Raw genomic sequence first — 15,675 nt, 5'->3', positions numbered from 1 at the left:
ATGGTCAGATCTGATCCACATATGCCAGTGTGGGTAGAAAGATGGGCATATGGACTGTCTGCCCTAAAAAACACCTGAAAGGATCACTCACCATAATGGTAAAAGAGAACCTATGAAAACCTACTTTATACTCAGCTCTGATGAATTATTTTTTGAGCCAAAAGGCTACCAAATTCAGCTTCATCCAAATATGGACTAAATTAAGAGACATGAGTCAACTGCTTCCAAGTAAAGAAAATTCAAATCCTAAAAAAAAATAAAATCCATATTAAAAACAAAAGTATAAGAGGGTTAAAAGACTAAGAACTATTCAATCCAGTTATTCATTCTGTTTATTGAATTGAAAGAAAGGGAATACAAACGATTTCTGTTAAGTGCTGTGCACCGACATGGAAAAAGTGTAATTTTTTTTTTTAAAAACCCTAGTAAAACAAATCAAGAGTTAATGTAGTTCCAATCAAACCAAAAAATTTAAGATATGTTTAATATACTACACATTTATAAAATAAAAAAGTTAACAAAGGGTGTTCTGGTAATAATTAGTAAAACAAGTGAAAATAAATATCGAGACCCAAAGTTCTTATGCTTTAATGTAATATAGCAAAGAAATTTAAACTACTAAATATAATCTGAGAAGAAAGTAACAAAAACTGAGAAAGTTTAATAATGCAATCCTTTGAAACATTTAATATCAGTCCATAGCAAATAGTCATTACATACCAAAAGCTCTAAGTGTTAACTAGTTCCACCACAACTCCATATAAATCTTGACAATTTAGAAATCTTGAGATCAACAATAAAGTTCTTTTCTTGATCTCTACAGCTTGGTTTGTAAGTACATACATGCTTTGTGGATCCATTTTTTTCCCCATACGTTTTCAAGGAGCCAATAATTTTTTTCCATCTGTGCCTAAAAATGTTAAGATTCAAATCTAATACATTTATCCTAATAATGAAAATTATTTAAGTAAAAGATGGGGCACATTGAATTTCAATCTTATAAAAATATACTGGTATCAACCAAACCTAAAGGCAGAGAGGGCACTTCACATATGCACAAGACTTTAAAAGTTTTCAGTTAAACATGACGAGAACTTTAACTAGAACTATTAGTCCCATGACTAATGCAGTACACGCTCACACATACATTCACACATACACACACACACTCACTCTCTCTTATACTCCTTCAGCTCTTGGTTTTAATGAATCCAGATTACCTGGATTAAAGAGACAGGAAATGGGATTATAGTTTGTTTTAGCAACTAGAGGCAGCTACTATAGCATTAGTTGAATGCTAAAAAATTTAAAAGTGTCTAAGTGTTAATGAAAATGTGCTAATTGTTTTCAAAATTAGCAGATTAAATCAGATATAGTTGCAAAAATGGATTCAAGTATTGAATTTGGAGGGAAAACCAAATGGATTGCTATTTAAATAGTAGAAATGAATCCAAATAAATAAATGAAAATAATTCCATGTTTTGGGATGGGGGTTCAAAAAATATCAAGAAAAATGTCTTTCTCCCTCAGTCAACTATCCTCCTGTTGTGAAGAGATTAACATGGATATTTTCCCCTTTGGGGGAATCAACAGATGTACCGTATATTTACCCACTGTGAGGCAGAGGTGATAGGGTCAGTTCTGGTTTGCAGGAACCAAAATCCTAAAAAAGAAAATTTTGAAACGGGAAGGGGGTTGGGGTAGGGTTGGAGAGGGGGAAGAAGGATTTTCTATTAACGTCACGTAATGCCACTGAAGGCAAAACACTCCTAATTGTAGAGCACTTCAAAATTCTTCAGGTAATTTGATTGTGAAAAATATTCAGAATTGAGTAATTGTCTTTCAAGCTTGTATTTAAAGCTATCAACTGGATAGAACTTTCCCTTCACCTTAAAGGGAACAATTTGGAATGGCAGTTCCAGAATTAGTTATATTTTCTCTTTGGCCTCCATCTTCAGACTACTTACCTGATCCAGGTTAATAATGTAGAATTTACCATGCCAATGAGCATTTGTGTGGCCTCTATGAGTTCTAACCATCAGCTACTAAAGTCAAGGAGCAAAAATACAAGCTTGTTGGTATCCCCCTAATAGCTTCTGGATCCTCTCACCCCAACAGCACACATTTCTCACTCCTACCCAGAGAGTCCAATATTTTTTTGGGGGGCAGGGGAAAGTTACTGATTGTTTGGAAATGAGAATCTCTCATACTTTTCCACTAGCCTTCAGACCCCAGACTAGAAACATTTTTAAGCACATGGAAATTAACCTGTTGCAGATGAGCCTAACCTGATTTTGGTCAGAGCTAGTCTCCATTTTGGTCTACAATGCAAAAAGTATTGGTACTTTTCAGTTCTCACATTGGTTAGTATCTTGTGGTGACTGAGAAATTTTAGGCTACTTCCTCTTTCTTTTAGCCTGTAGCCTTCTTCAAAAGCTTTCATTAACTGCTTGTGGATTTTTTGACAATGCCAGAGTCAGGTTTTCAGTACCAATAAAACCCTAGGTTGCTCTGCCATACAAGTTTCATCATTCTGGTACAGTCACTGTACAGCATATGTAAGAAACAGGTGTTGAGTAAATTGGCACTGCAAGTACCAGTGTATACAGGAAACTGCCAGTAAGACAGACTTGGAAAATTAACTCACCTAGCTGATATAGAAACCTTTGCATAGTTGTGTTAGCTCCACTTTAATGGAGCGATGTTCTTGTAAAATGTACCTCATCTCCACTTAGAGTGTTTTTTTTACTAAGCTTCAGAAGCATACTTTGCAAATTCAGAAACTGTGTGGGGTGATTGGGTGAAGGAGAGGGAAACAGAGTTACAGATTGCCCTGGAACACTCACTGAGATGCCAATTCAAGTGCACCACAAAGCTCACTTACTAAGTTTGTAAACACTGGAATTTCAACTGCCTGCAGATTTTACCAGAGGAAACACCGAGCCACTTGGAGGACAAAAGAAGTCACTCCACACAAATATTCTTAATGGTTCTGAGGTAAAGAGAAGTTGTTGCCATTTCCAATGAAGTTGTTTATTCGTGTTTATATTTCAAAATTTTAAGTCAGTTTAGAGAAATGATTAAGATAATGATGTTGGAAACATAGTTCTCATTTTAAAGCTAGAGGCTGCTAAAAGACAGGAATTTTTTGTTTAAGTGGTGATCTCTGTAAATTATAATACACAGACATCAAGACGCTCTTTAAATTGGAATCTGTTGCCTAGGATCCATCAGCTTCTCTTTTACTATAAACTCTGGGAGAATCCAGTTAAAGGCCAGTTGTGTTTCTCACTTCTCTCTCCACCTTGCCTATAACTTTTTCCAGTATCATTGGCATCCAGCTATCCATGACCTGTGCTTCACGTGGATCCTGGAGAAGACCTATCCATGCTAGGGCTTGTGAAGATTTAGCTGGTTTTAGTATGAGCTCAATTCCCAGCCAAACCCTGACCAGTTACCCTTTTTCCAGTGTACTACGATCTTCTGCTCTGGCCTAAATCCCCCACACCTTCGCTCTAAAACAACCTCTACCAGAACGGTGGGGGGAAGGGGGGGAGAGAGAGAGAGAGAGAGAGAGAGAAGATGAAGGAAGTATCTTAAGGAAGTGTGTGTTGTACACCACTATTAAGGGTACAGAGCACACAATACTAAGCTTGGTTTATTTTAAGAAATGTGAAATACTCAAAACAATAAGACTTTTCCACTAGGGAAATCAATTTCATATATATATATATATATATATATATATATATATATATATATGTGAAAGGTGGTGGTGGTTGGGAGGGGAGGGGGATATAGGGGGAGGGGGTAGTAAAGATTATCCAGAGCACCAGTTTGGCAAGAAGCCCAGTATATATTTAAAATGTCAACCTAAAAAGGAATAGTCTCAAGAGCTGTGTGTTCCTGTTGGTCAAAGTGTTAAGGAAAATGCAGCTACATGTACGAAGGCTAAGAGGAACCAGGTGAGGCTATAAATTCAGTGTAGGTATAATTGTAATTATTTGTAATAGTCCCTGGTTCAAATCTGTTCTAGTGTTTGAAAGAATGAGTTGAGTGATGACTAATCAAAACATGTGTTTCTGTTAACTCCAAACTGACTGTCCCCCGAATTTCCTCATAGTAGTACATTTTGGGGTATTTTTTAACTCTCCAATTTCATTGATGAAGGATGAGGTTTGTTAAACAAAAATCATCAAAATAAAAAAAAAAACCCACCAAAAAAACCAACAACTCTGAATTGCCTGTGTAAAAGTCTTTCCAAGCACTGCTTCTGACCGGGTCTTGTATGGTACTCCAGAAGAGCATTAGTTATACTGCATATCTAAATTGTAGATGACACTTTTTAAGCTGGTTTAAGTTCCAAATGTATACAAATGAAGTCACTTTAATCCTATAAATACTTCTTAATTTATTTAAAAAAAATTGTGCTGTTAACCCTTTTAAGGGGCAACAAGCAATGTGAAAAGTACAAAACTTTTTGTCAAATGTGATATTGAGTGCTTTTGACATAGTTCACTGGTTTATCATCTGGAGCAGTAGATACTGCGCAACGGGCAAGGCTAGAATCCATGAACCAAGCTGCAAAGATCTCAAGCTAAATAAGGCGGAGAGATTCAGAGAAACAAGAGAAGGAAATACTTTCCTATCCAATGTATACTCTTCAGACTAAAGCACTCTTTCTATCAAGCCTTCTAAACTGTTAAATAAAGTTTTCCAAACAAGCATTTAAACTTCATTACACAGAAGAGCAACAAGAATGGTAGCCTGCCAGACAAAAAGGCAGGAGGGAAAAAATATATATACTGAGTTCAATGGGTAGCCTGAATGTAGCACAGTTCTTCACAACCGATGGGGGGGTAATTCAACACGGTGTCCAACAACGTTCTAACGACGTGCTTCATCTCAACTGGTTACTATGAAGCAAGGTGGTAAATGTTTGGCCCCAATCGGGCTTCAGAAATGGTTCTTTTTTTTCATGACGAGCATGTCTGTCCAGCTATCAATCATGTTTGTTTGCACCAAATCCCAAGCCATTTAAAATACGACTAATTTTAAGTTAAACAGAAGTCGTCTGTTCCGAATTCGCCATCAACTATCCATGCTACTGCATTCCTCTGAGTGAAGACAAGGTGAAATATGTATTCAGAAAAGAGGGGAAGAAGAAAAAAAAAAAAGAGGTTTGGTTAGAAGTGTCAATAGTAATCTTGAGGTACTACAAAATGCAATGACAGTGCATATGATGACAGTGCCGGAATATGATCCCTCTACAACAGGTCTTGGGTTGAAATTCAGGGTAGGAGTTTGGAAGACACACAGTCACACATCTGTTCAAATACACCCAACAAGAGTCATTCCTGTAATTCTGCAATACCCAAATGGCTTAAAAAAGAAAAAGTCATCTTGGTGGTTCTATTGCACCTCTTCCATTGTCTAAATGCTGTTACCCAGATGATACAGGCCAAATCTCCAGAATGTAGCAAAGAGGAGCCTGAACTTTCCAGAGAGGTCATCCAGATGAATTAATGAAGACTGGCATTCTTGCACCAGGAGCACTGATACCCCCTACCCGCTTGGTGTTTATAGCTTCTGGAAGGTAGCTGCTTTCTCATGGCCAGAGTGCCCATCCAGAAACCAAACTATCGAGCTGCATGCCCTCCACCACTCTCAGCTGCTTGCTCCCATTTTCAAAGGACCCAGGGGGCTGGTGGAGGGCTGGGACAGTGGTGTCAGGCTCCAGAACTCTTGCAACATCCCACAAGCCGATGAGCAGGCACCTGCACAGCTGTAGCTCCCCCTGGAAGCTACATACACTCCCCCCCACAGCATCCATGTTACACCACACCTGCAATGTGGCATGCAGTTCCGGTTGCCACATTTTAGGAAGAGACGATGGTTCCAAGAAGGGAAGCCAAGGTGGTCTGGGGACTGGAGAAGCTTCCATAAAATAGGTGGGAAAACTTAGGGCTCTTTGGAACAGAAAAAATGAAAGCTGAGGAAGGACATGATTAAAATCTACATAATCATGAAAGGGATGGATGAGGTAAGCACAAACGTTTTGCTCACAGAGTTCCACATTTTTAGATCAGAGAGCATCCACTGAAGTTTAAAGGTGGTAGGTTCAAGAGAGTGAAAGGAAACACTTTCTCCCAACAGGTAGTACGTCTTGGATTTTATTGCCAAGGGTTGTTGTACAGAAAGGAATGCATCAACAAATTCAAGAAAGATTTAGATATATTTATGGAAGGTAAATTCAGCTTGAGTTAAAGAAAAAAAGGTTATGGACATTAGAAGGTCCACCTAAACCACGAGGTTGGATGCCAAGGAGGGTATACTGTGCCTCCAAGCTTCCTCTGCCACTCTCTTGACTGAATCCTGGATGGAATCAATCTTTGAGCCCCAGAGGATATTTCTTATGTTTACTTGCCAATACTTGATCTGAGAAGTTTGTTCTTTGTTGACTATTATCAGTATTCACTGGATTATCAGCATTTTTTTGCAGCGGGGAGGAGTGGAAGAAGGAAAAAAAATAGCTTTTCTTCTTGCATTCTTTTTTTTTTTTAACCTCACTTTCTATCCACCCCACCCTCTTTCAGGTTTTTCATTTATAAAACCTTTTGGAAAGATTTCCTAAGACCACATGGGTCTGCTGTTGCCAATTTAATGATAGACTTATGTGGCTGATGAATAGTTTTCCAGTCCGCTTTTTTGGATTTTCACATCAAGATTTTAGCTCTACCTATTTTGTCTGGGCCTTGCCCAGGCAAGCATATAACTGGCATCAAAATGGATGTTAGCAAAGTATGATTTCTAAATGCCCACCTTGAGTAGGTCACCAGAAACCTTTCAATGCTGTTACAGAATGTTGCTGCTTATCATTTAATCTGGTAAATGACATATACCCCATTAGAACACACCAACTTGTGTAATACAGTATGGCAGCATCTTAATAAAAACGGAGCTGCTAACATTAAATTTGTCTTCAAAAACTTTGTTGAGGAAAATGAGAAACAATAAAAAAAAAACCAACTCCAAAAACCACTAGATCTTTCTTGCTTGTGCCAGGACTTTCTCCCTGCACCTATCAAAGATTGGTCCAAGATTTGAGATGAGCAGGTGACATTCCCAATCCATTAGTGCTCAAACAGGAGGAAGGGGGAACACTGACAGAATATAGTCATACGGTTTAAACATAAATGGCAGACAAGTCACAGGACTCCAATTTTGCCCCAATTTATTGAAAACTGGGAACAACCAATAGCGTTTTTAAGTTGTGTTACCTTCAATATCCTGGTTGTCTACAAAAGGTGCTGGTCCCCATATTCTAACAGTGCCGTCGTCGGAGGCGCTGGCCATCATGGATGGGATCTGTGGGTTCCAGCTCACACAGTTAACTGTACGTGTGTGCCCAGTCAGCTCTGCAATTGGCAGCTCACTACGTTTGTGCCAGATGTATACTTTATGATCTGAATAAAGACAGCAGTTCAGAGGAGGATGAGCCTGCATGCATCAAGTGTCACCACCTGTCTTTTCATTTAGATTTAGATTAGCAACAGTTTTAAAAATAGAGAATTGTGACTGAAGTTTGGGAAATATTTTCCAAGGGGGGAATGGAAGGAGGGAGAGGGAAGGAAAAAAAAAAAAAAAAAGAGTCCAACATCATTTTGCCCACTGTGAAGGAAATCACACAGACCAACTAGCCTCCAATGATTTGATTGCATTTGGTTTTTATATTTAATTTTTATCAGTGCATGGGTGCTAAAATGGGCCTAGTGTGATAAACCCAGAGTTCCTGTGTAAATGGTCTTCCATTTGTCTATCTAGCCATACTATACTTTTTATGTGTCAAGGTGGGACTCAGAAAAAAACCCCAAAAAACACCAGTGCACAATTTGTGATTTCCAAGATCCTTGAAGACACAATGTTTTCAAAATGTTACCAAGATAAAAACCATTTTCAAGAAAGATTTTTTAAAGTAATTATATCATAAGTTAAATTGGTCAAAAAAAAATAAAAATTACGCATTCTACAGAGAAAGAGCCTTCCTTTAACTGACCTATTTTCATCCTTTTTAAATACATCTCTTCCCTACCCTCAACAAACTTAGATTGATCCCAGTGAGTTCCTACTAGCTTGGTTGCAAATACTAAAACTTCTTCATAGATTGGTGGGAAATCACACAAGCCCATTCTACTTTATCCTGAAACTTTCCAGTCAGATTTAAATCTCTCATTCACACATTCACTCATTCATGAAATTGAATATATTGAGCACCTACTGTGTGCAAAGAGAGCACTGTACTAAGTACTTGGGAAAGTACAATACAGCAATAAAGAGAGACAGTCCCTGCCCACAAGGAGCTCACACACAATTGAGGGGTTCAAATTAATCTCCCAAATTATTTCTTCATCCAAACCTGCACCATTAACTGACTCAACTAACTTCCACCAAACCCCAAGAGGTAATCCAGGCTTCACACCTGTAATTTATCTTCTAAAATTGAAGTCAGAGACCTTTTGCCTTTCAGAGATGAAATCCCAATACTGGAGAAAGACAGTCTTTAGAGTACTGATATCTGTATATTTTATCTTCCTGGCCTGGAAAAAAGTGCCAAGATAAGAGTATATGGTCCAATTGTAAAGCAAACTTGGCCAGAATAATGGGCTGGGAGACTGAGGGGAGACACAAGGGAGGTGATTTAGGTACATATAAGCAACCTGGCAAAGAGGCTTGAGTTGGATATGGACAAGAATTGGGAATCAATGGGGAGTTTTAAATGAGACAGGTCATTCAAGCAGTGGGCCAAAATAATTTTAGCCTTGAATGATTCCTACTTCTTGTCTGACAAACCACTCTTCTTTTTCTTAAAATCCATTTACCCAATAATGAATGGCATCTGAAGGAATAAGAGAAGAAATACACAAGCCCACAGCTTATCCTTTCTTATGTCAAGATACAATTCCAAAAATTCACACCATTTTCTGGCCCCAAATATCAAAATGGAAAAGTCAATTTAATTTACTTTAGGTAGCTGTGCCCGCTCTATCCACCTTGTCTTTTGGCAGAAAATTCCTCAAGGGTAAGGATCATTTTTGCCGCATGGCTTAAGTGGCTAATAATTGTGGTATTTGTTAAATGCTTACTACGTGCCAAGCACTGTACAGTCAAAGAGGACACAGTCCCTGTCCCACATGGAGCTCACGTGTAAGGAGAGGGAGAGTGGTTAATACCCATTTTACAGGTTAGGAAGCCGAGGCACAGGGAAGCTAAGCATCGTGTCCAAGGCCACACAGAAGGTACACAGCTGATAAACTGTAGCTGTTCTACCAATGTGGGAAAGGATCAACAGGATTCAGCTGGCAACCCCTTGTCCCAAAGGCTAAGGACTGGAGCCACCTGCTAATATTTAATCTAAATTTTATTAAATCTAAATGGTGATGTTTTCAAGGGTATAGGCATTAATCAAGAGAGGTACCTAGAAGATTTTTTCCCTAACAGTAGGGATCTTGGAGGCATCCAACTTACAGAACTTAAATACTTTTCAAAACCCAGAACCGGTAACAGTTGAAGTTGGCTTACATCAACTCAGAGCAGTCAGCTTATTTGATAAAAAACCAACATTTACTATTGGATTATACTATTTCCATTAGTCGAGAGGATTAATTGGATCTGGTTCACACTTTGATTCCTATGCATAAGAAAGTCTGGGTAGAACATCTTGATATTTTCTCATTAAAAATAGCTTTGGAAGAGATTGTAATAAAGCCATACATGAATCACTGGGCAACCAGGGCACTTCAGTCCACAAAGTAGCAAGAATCAACAAAAAGGGACAGGCACAACCTTAATGAAAGCCCATTTCGGCTTGCCTAATTGGTCACTGCACTAGCAGATTTAAAAGCACCTGTAAAGTCAAGGGAAATATCAAACTAAATAATCTCTAACGGTAATTTTAGGGAAAAAAATGTTTAAAAGTATGCCTTAAATACACTAACGTGGCAATATCTTTCAACAGTTCCTTTTCCTAATGGGTAACTGCCTGACTGAATTAGTACACGTAACATGACATGCCAATTACCCTAGAATTCTTAGATCCCCAAGTACTTCTGAAAAGCATCAATTGCTGCCCTCCCCCCACTAAAAAAAATGGCACAGCCATCAGAAAGGATAAATTAATCATGATCTAGGGCCAGCACCTGAACTCACCCCCAAAGAGGTATAGTAAATTTGATTAATTTCTAATATTCAGAAGTCAAAAAACAGCTCAACCAGAAAACTCTCACAGCCTGGGAAATACCACTTACAAGTCCATTCATCTTGGTGGTCTACTATGATTCCTATTACAGTAGAAATCACCAATTCAATTTGAGGGGGGGAAAAAAAAGTTGTTTTTTTTTTTAATCACTGAAGCTTTGAAATACAGCATCTGCAATCACACAGTTACCTTCACTGCCACTAGCGATGAAGTCTTCATTATGGCCTCCAAAACACGAGTGAATTGTGTAAAACCCTTGTGTAACACCTTGATACTTTCTCACTAAAACTCTGTCTTGCAAGTCCCATAAATGAACTCCCTGGAAACAAAAAAAATAAAAGTTTGTTGAATTTAAAGTCCTCACCTTTAGTATTTTTTTTTTTTTTTTTAACTTTTAGAAAGGTATTTTACTTGGCTGGTGAAACTGGTCCTTGAGCTTCTAGTCTGGGTTTACAAATTCACAAACCACATTACATTCTTTAAATAGTACACAAAACATGGTGCAAGTATTTCTAGTCCCAAACAAAGGACCTCAAAATTCCAACCACTGGAGAAATAGTTCAGTGTCTTTTTAAAATAATATTTACTCTTACCTGAGTTGCTACATTTAACAAAGCTAATCGGCCATTTTTTGAAATAGTAAATGACATAATAGGGTGATCTTCTTGTACTCTGTAATCAGAAGAAAACATCACAAATGTTACTGAATTTGTTGTGAATTGGGGAACAATCATTTCTAGCTGAGAGAACATAATTCAGTCTGCAACTACTGGAATCATTTAAAGGTTATCATCATGGGACAGCAGATCCGATTTTATCTTCTGTGTACTAACTACAAAGAATGTGAGTTCTGATAAATATAGCCAGAGTAACCTGTGTTACGTGAATACTTACACAAATAAGATAATATAAACACATTTATTGAAAACACTTACATGTTCCTATCTGTAAGGTCCTCGAAGTTATAACCCCGAATGCGCTGGTGTGTATCTGATGCCAGAACTGTCTTCCCATCACTCAAACACCAAAGACATTGCACTCTCACTCCTTCCCAGGAGTCAAGGAGATTACCATCTAAATCCTATACAGGAAAAAATTACAATTGCTTGGAATGACCAATGTTTTACCACAGCTTTCCAAAAAAATCCAGATTACTTTTACTAACATTAATAATTTTAACATTAACTAATTACTTGGGCTCCTGAAATGGTGTTTCCCACTTAACCTAGTATTTGGGAGGAATGGAGGGAAGTATGGCAGTCACCTCTGAGTGGCTCATTTAAGAACAACTTTACTTTCTAGTTTAAGAAAGAGTTTAAATGATAGCTTTTAAATGTGGTTTAAGTGGGAAATATATGAATTTCTAGAGTTTACATATTTTATGGTCCATTATGTCACATTCTACCTACTACTAGAGAAATAGGACACAAAAAAAGCATCTTCCAAGTTAGTCTGATAAACTAGAAACTTTTAAATACCCAAATTAGAAAGAAAAATCTGTGGAGTTTCTACTTGCACAAAAAAAGATTCCAATGGGTTTTACTATCTATAAAGTAGGCATTTTACCCTAATTACTGCTTAGAACACCAAAGTTGCAGTAATATGCATAACATTATCTAAGAAGTCTCCAGTCTACATCAAATTCAGTTGACTTAAGTACCCAAAGGAAATAAAATTTAAAATCTTTTTATTACACAACATAATGTTGTTTAGCAAATACATTTATCCTTTTGTGCCACATTTTGCTTAAATTCAGAGGCCTTGAATTATATATAAGTATTATGGTTGAGGCAAAGAGAAATGATTACATCGGAGCTATTTACTTCCCTGTGTACCTGGGATGATTCCCTTAAAAGCTTTCCTCATGAATTGAGAAAGTAGTTCTTTTAATCCACATCCACTCCTGATTATCAGAAGGTTCTACTTTATTTAGTTGGCAAAAACTGCAACTATCTTCCTGACGAGTGACCTTGAGAGGCACAAGTGTTAAGTACTTACACACTGATAGAACTGTCCACGCTGCCCTCCAGTTACAAAACGTTTCCCATCTGGATTCCAAGCCACACTGGTTAAACTGTCTTCGTGAGACTGGCTCATCTTTGTCCTTAGCTCTCCAGTCTATGGTGGTGGGGGGGGGGGGAAATTAAAAAAAAAAAAAATCCTAGAATAAAATAGTTTTTCCTTATTTAAAAAAAGTCATATCTACCTACTAGTTTGTGTTTCGGGAATTATGTTTCTAATTACTCGAATGATTTCCTTGGAATTAAAAATTGTAATGGCTACAGAGGAAGTAAACTTTCATCTTAAACATTAACTTTTGGTGCTAACCACTGACTTGCAGGCACCTAAGTCCCTAAGGAATAGTTCTTATCCAACTTCATTTAAACAAAAATGGTAACTCACCCAACACTAAAGAATATTATCTGATAAAATTTGAGAGCATTTTAAATACACACCCTGAAATTATTCTTCCGAATGAAATGGCATCAGAACACTTTTCAGGCTTTGCCTTCCAGGCCAATTTCAATCCTTTGAAATATTACTTCCTCACACCTTTCCTTTAAGAATTTAGGGATGTAGAATAGTTGGCAGTTACCTTGCTCCAGAGGTCACTGAAGCAGCCACCAGAGGGTGTGTGCAGCTAATGGGTTCCCTAAGTGACATACAATGTTACTATGTCAACTGACGCTATGACATGTCCAAGGAGAGAGGAAATAAAATGAGAGAGACCAGAAACATGCTATTTAAAAAGTTTAACATTTCAGACTATATGATCTTTAGGAAAAAAAATACAATCATATTTAGAGTGTCACTGTGATTAGTGCTCAGAATTTTCCTATTGGAGAACTGGATTCAGAGGAAGTCAAAAATAATGAGCACTGGAACAGTTAAGCAGCTACTCTTTAAAAGATTCCAAAAGAGCTACTTAATTTTTCCCCAAATTCTTTATCAAATCACTGTTACTTCCTTATCATTTAGGAAATGAAAACTTAGCTGCTCATAACCATGTAAACAGAAACAGCTCTTGCTTTAACCCTAAGTAAGTGAATATCCAATGCTGACCCTTATCACAAGCTTAAGGGTAGAGGCTGTCCTCTACTCAGAAATAAAATCTGATCTCCCTGCCTCCAAGCCTCTCCCTTCTCTAATTCATACTTCATTTTGTCACAAGACCGTTTTGATGAAAGTAACTCCGATTCAAGAGCTAAGTTACCTGCAGCAAAACCAGAAATGCACAAATGCCTCCTTGTAGCCCCAAAACAATTCTGAGACAAAAAGAAGCTCACCTTACAAAATGCAAATCAAATTAAGAAATATGAAACAAGTCATGGGGTTTGCAAGTCTGCCTACACTCTAGGCTACGTAGACTGCCTCTTGTACACACCACTGAAATCATAGACGTGTCTCCAAACGAAGTATACCACCTCTACTGAAGAGCAAACAATGACTCCATCATCACAGACACGGAGTGAATCCCACAGAGGCAGTGAAACTACTTCAACAGTGTCTTGGACACACTTTATATAACAAGACAAGGCTCCACAAAGCAGAGCCAATTGGTCTGCATAAAGACATGGCCTTCATGAAATTCCACAGTCAGAACCACCACAAGGATTGAAAGGACTTAACCTGTCAATCTGTCTGCTGACATCAACTGGCATGTGGGCGTAAACACACACACTCCTCAAGCACTACACAAGTTTCTTAACATAGGGTCACCAAAAAGATGCCACATGATCTAACAGGGATACAGTCACCATCTTCAACAATTTCAGGGCATCCTTCACAAAACTTCAACCACATTCTTGCTCAATCTTCATGTTTTGACTGAAGAGCATCATTCATCCCAAAGAAGCAGCTTTGTATACTACAATGTTACCATAAATGGCCTTGACTGCAACACTCAGTTCCTTACGAGTTTCATTAAATTGTCAGATTCTCATCACAGCTAAGAAAAAACCGCGAACAGTTTACTTCGATCAGTACATTTGACCTGTTCACACCATGCAGAGCACTAAGCCCTAGGGAGAGGCCAATGATGGTAGAAGACACGGTCCCTGATAATTTGCTAAAATAACCTCACTCTGGGTCAATCCAGCGATGACTAGAGACAAAGTTTCATGGAGAGTTAATTTTCACAGCTAGTGTGGTATCTACATGGCTATCAAATGGCTCTCTGAGTTCAGAAGAGGATAGAATGGAATTGCTGCTTACTTGTACATTCCAGAGCCAGAGCTCAGAGCAGTCATCGGGGCCGCAGGCAACCAGATAGTTGTCATCCGGACTCCAAGCAATGTAAGAAACACCATACGCATGTCCTTCTAACGTCTTGAGCAGTTTTAGCTGGTGTGTATCCTGAAAAACAACATACTCACAACTTTAGAATTTAGTGCCACTATTCTGCAGAATGACAGCTTAAACCGCCAAGAAACAAGGTGTACTTTTGTTAGTACATTTTAACATGAGAGAAGTCTAACCTGACTTTCAGCACTCTTCCAACTGAGCAACACATCACTTCCAAAAAGCTCATCAGTCACAAAACTGACATTTTCAAGATCAAGTTATGTACCTGAGGGACTAGAAGAGGTTTTTTAAGACACTCACACAGGCCCACACCAAGTCACTGGTCAATTTAAGAAAAAAATGTTATGACATTTAACCAATATAATAAATTTGCTCAATTCTTTGCAGTTTCTAAATAGCATGTTCATAATTAAAATAGTAATTCCAGGGTATATTATCTTCAGGTTCTCAGACAATATCTTCAACTTTATGATCTACAGAGTGGCCATACACAAAATTGGATTTTAGAAACTGATGAGGACCCCTTTATTCATAATTCTTCCAGGCCAGGCCTCCACACAAAAAACACCCTACATATACACTTTGGGCCCACTAAAATTTTCAATTGTACGCAACACACAGACTGACTCTACTCCACACCCAGCAATGCAATCCCTCATAATGGAACAAGATGGAGAACATGAGTGACTGCAAATAGCAAATGCATCCAAGAGTCTCAATAACAACCAGAAAATATGGGGAAGCCCTATCAGAAAGGAAACAAAAGGAGAAATGTGATTTTAAGGTCAAAATCTGACTTCCCTTAGCTCCTTAGCATAAGCTGATTTGGGAGGTTGAAGTTATGCAGTTAGTTAAATGTTCCATATATTTTGATAACCCATTTCTATCTGCTTTAAGATCCTGCACATTCTTCAATGCCATAACAATGAAATGCTAAGTTAAATTAAGGTTTCAAATAACTTCCTTCCCACAATGAATTTGTTTACACTACTAAACCAAGATGCTATTAGCAGGCAATAGCTCAAGCCAAAAACTGATACATCTGAATTCAGTAGTCCAAAGCCACTAAAATAAATCTGATATGATTTGATTGAGCAGGGTCAGGAAAACAATTC

The 15,675-nt window shown here is 38.0% G+C and overlaps 1 protein-coding gene across 2 annotated transcripts in view; it reads right to left on the bottom strand.

Annotated features, from left to right (window-relative positions):
- Nucleotides 1–314: 314 nt before the first annotated feature.
- The window catches only part of WDR26 (WD repeat domain 26), a 40,531-nt gene continuing 25,170 nt past the window's right edge, over nucleotides 315–15,675 (bottom strand). The window contains exons 8-14 of one of the 2 annotated variants that reach the window (XM_029047597.2): nucleotides 14,471–14,611; nucleotides 12,254–12,373; nucleotides 11,191–11,336; nucleotides 10,849–10,927; nucleotides 10,445–10,574; nucleotides 7,281–7,466; nucleotides 315–1,663 (exon numbers count right to left, since the gene is read on the bottom strand). In XM_029047597.2, coding sequence (XP_028903430.1) covers nucleotides 1,587–1,663; nucleotides 7,281–7,466; nucleotides 10,445–10,574; nucleotides 10,849–10,927; nucleotides 11,191–11,336; nucleotides 12,254–12,373; nucleotides 14,471–14,611 — 879 coding nt within the window. In that variant the 3' untranslated portion in view covers nucleotides 315–1,586. Of the gene's footprint in view, nucleotides 1,664–4,391; nucleotides 5,118–7,280; nucleotides 7,467–10,444; nucleotides 10,575–10,848; nucleotides 10,928–11,190; nucleotides 11,337–12,253; nucleotides 12,374–14,470; nucleotides 14,612–15,675 lie in introns of those variants that run through there. The other variant, XM_029047598.2, reaches the window with a different exon arrangement.

This window comes from Ornithorhynchus anatinus, chromosome 19 (assembly GCF_004115215.2).
Source record: "Ornithorhynchus anatinus isolate Pmale09 chromosome 19, mOrnAna1.pri.v4, whole genome shotgun sequence".
In the NCBI taxonomy this organism is placed as follows: Eukaryota; Metazoa; Chordata; class Mammalia; order Monotremata; family Ornithorhynchidae; genus Ornithorhynchus; species Ornithorhynchus anatinus.
The sequence above is the reverse complement of the archived record's forward strand: the minus strand, read 5'-3'. Positions and strand labels throughout refer to the sequence as shown.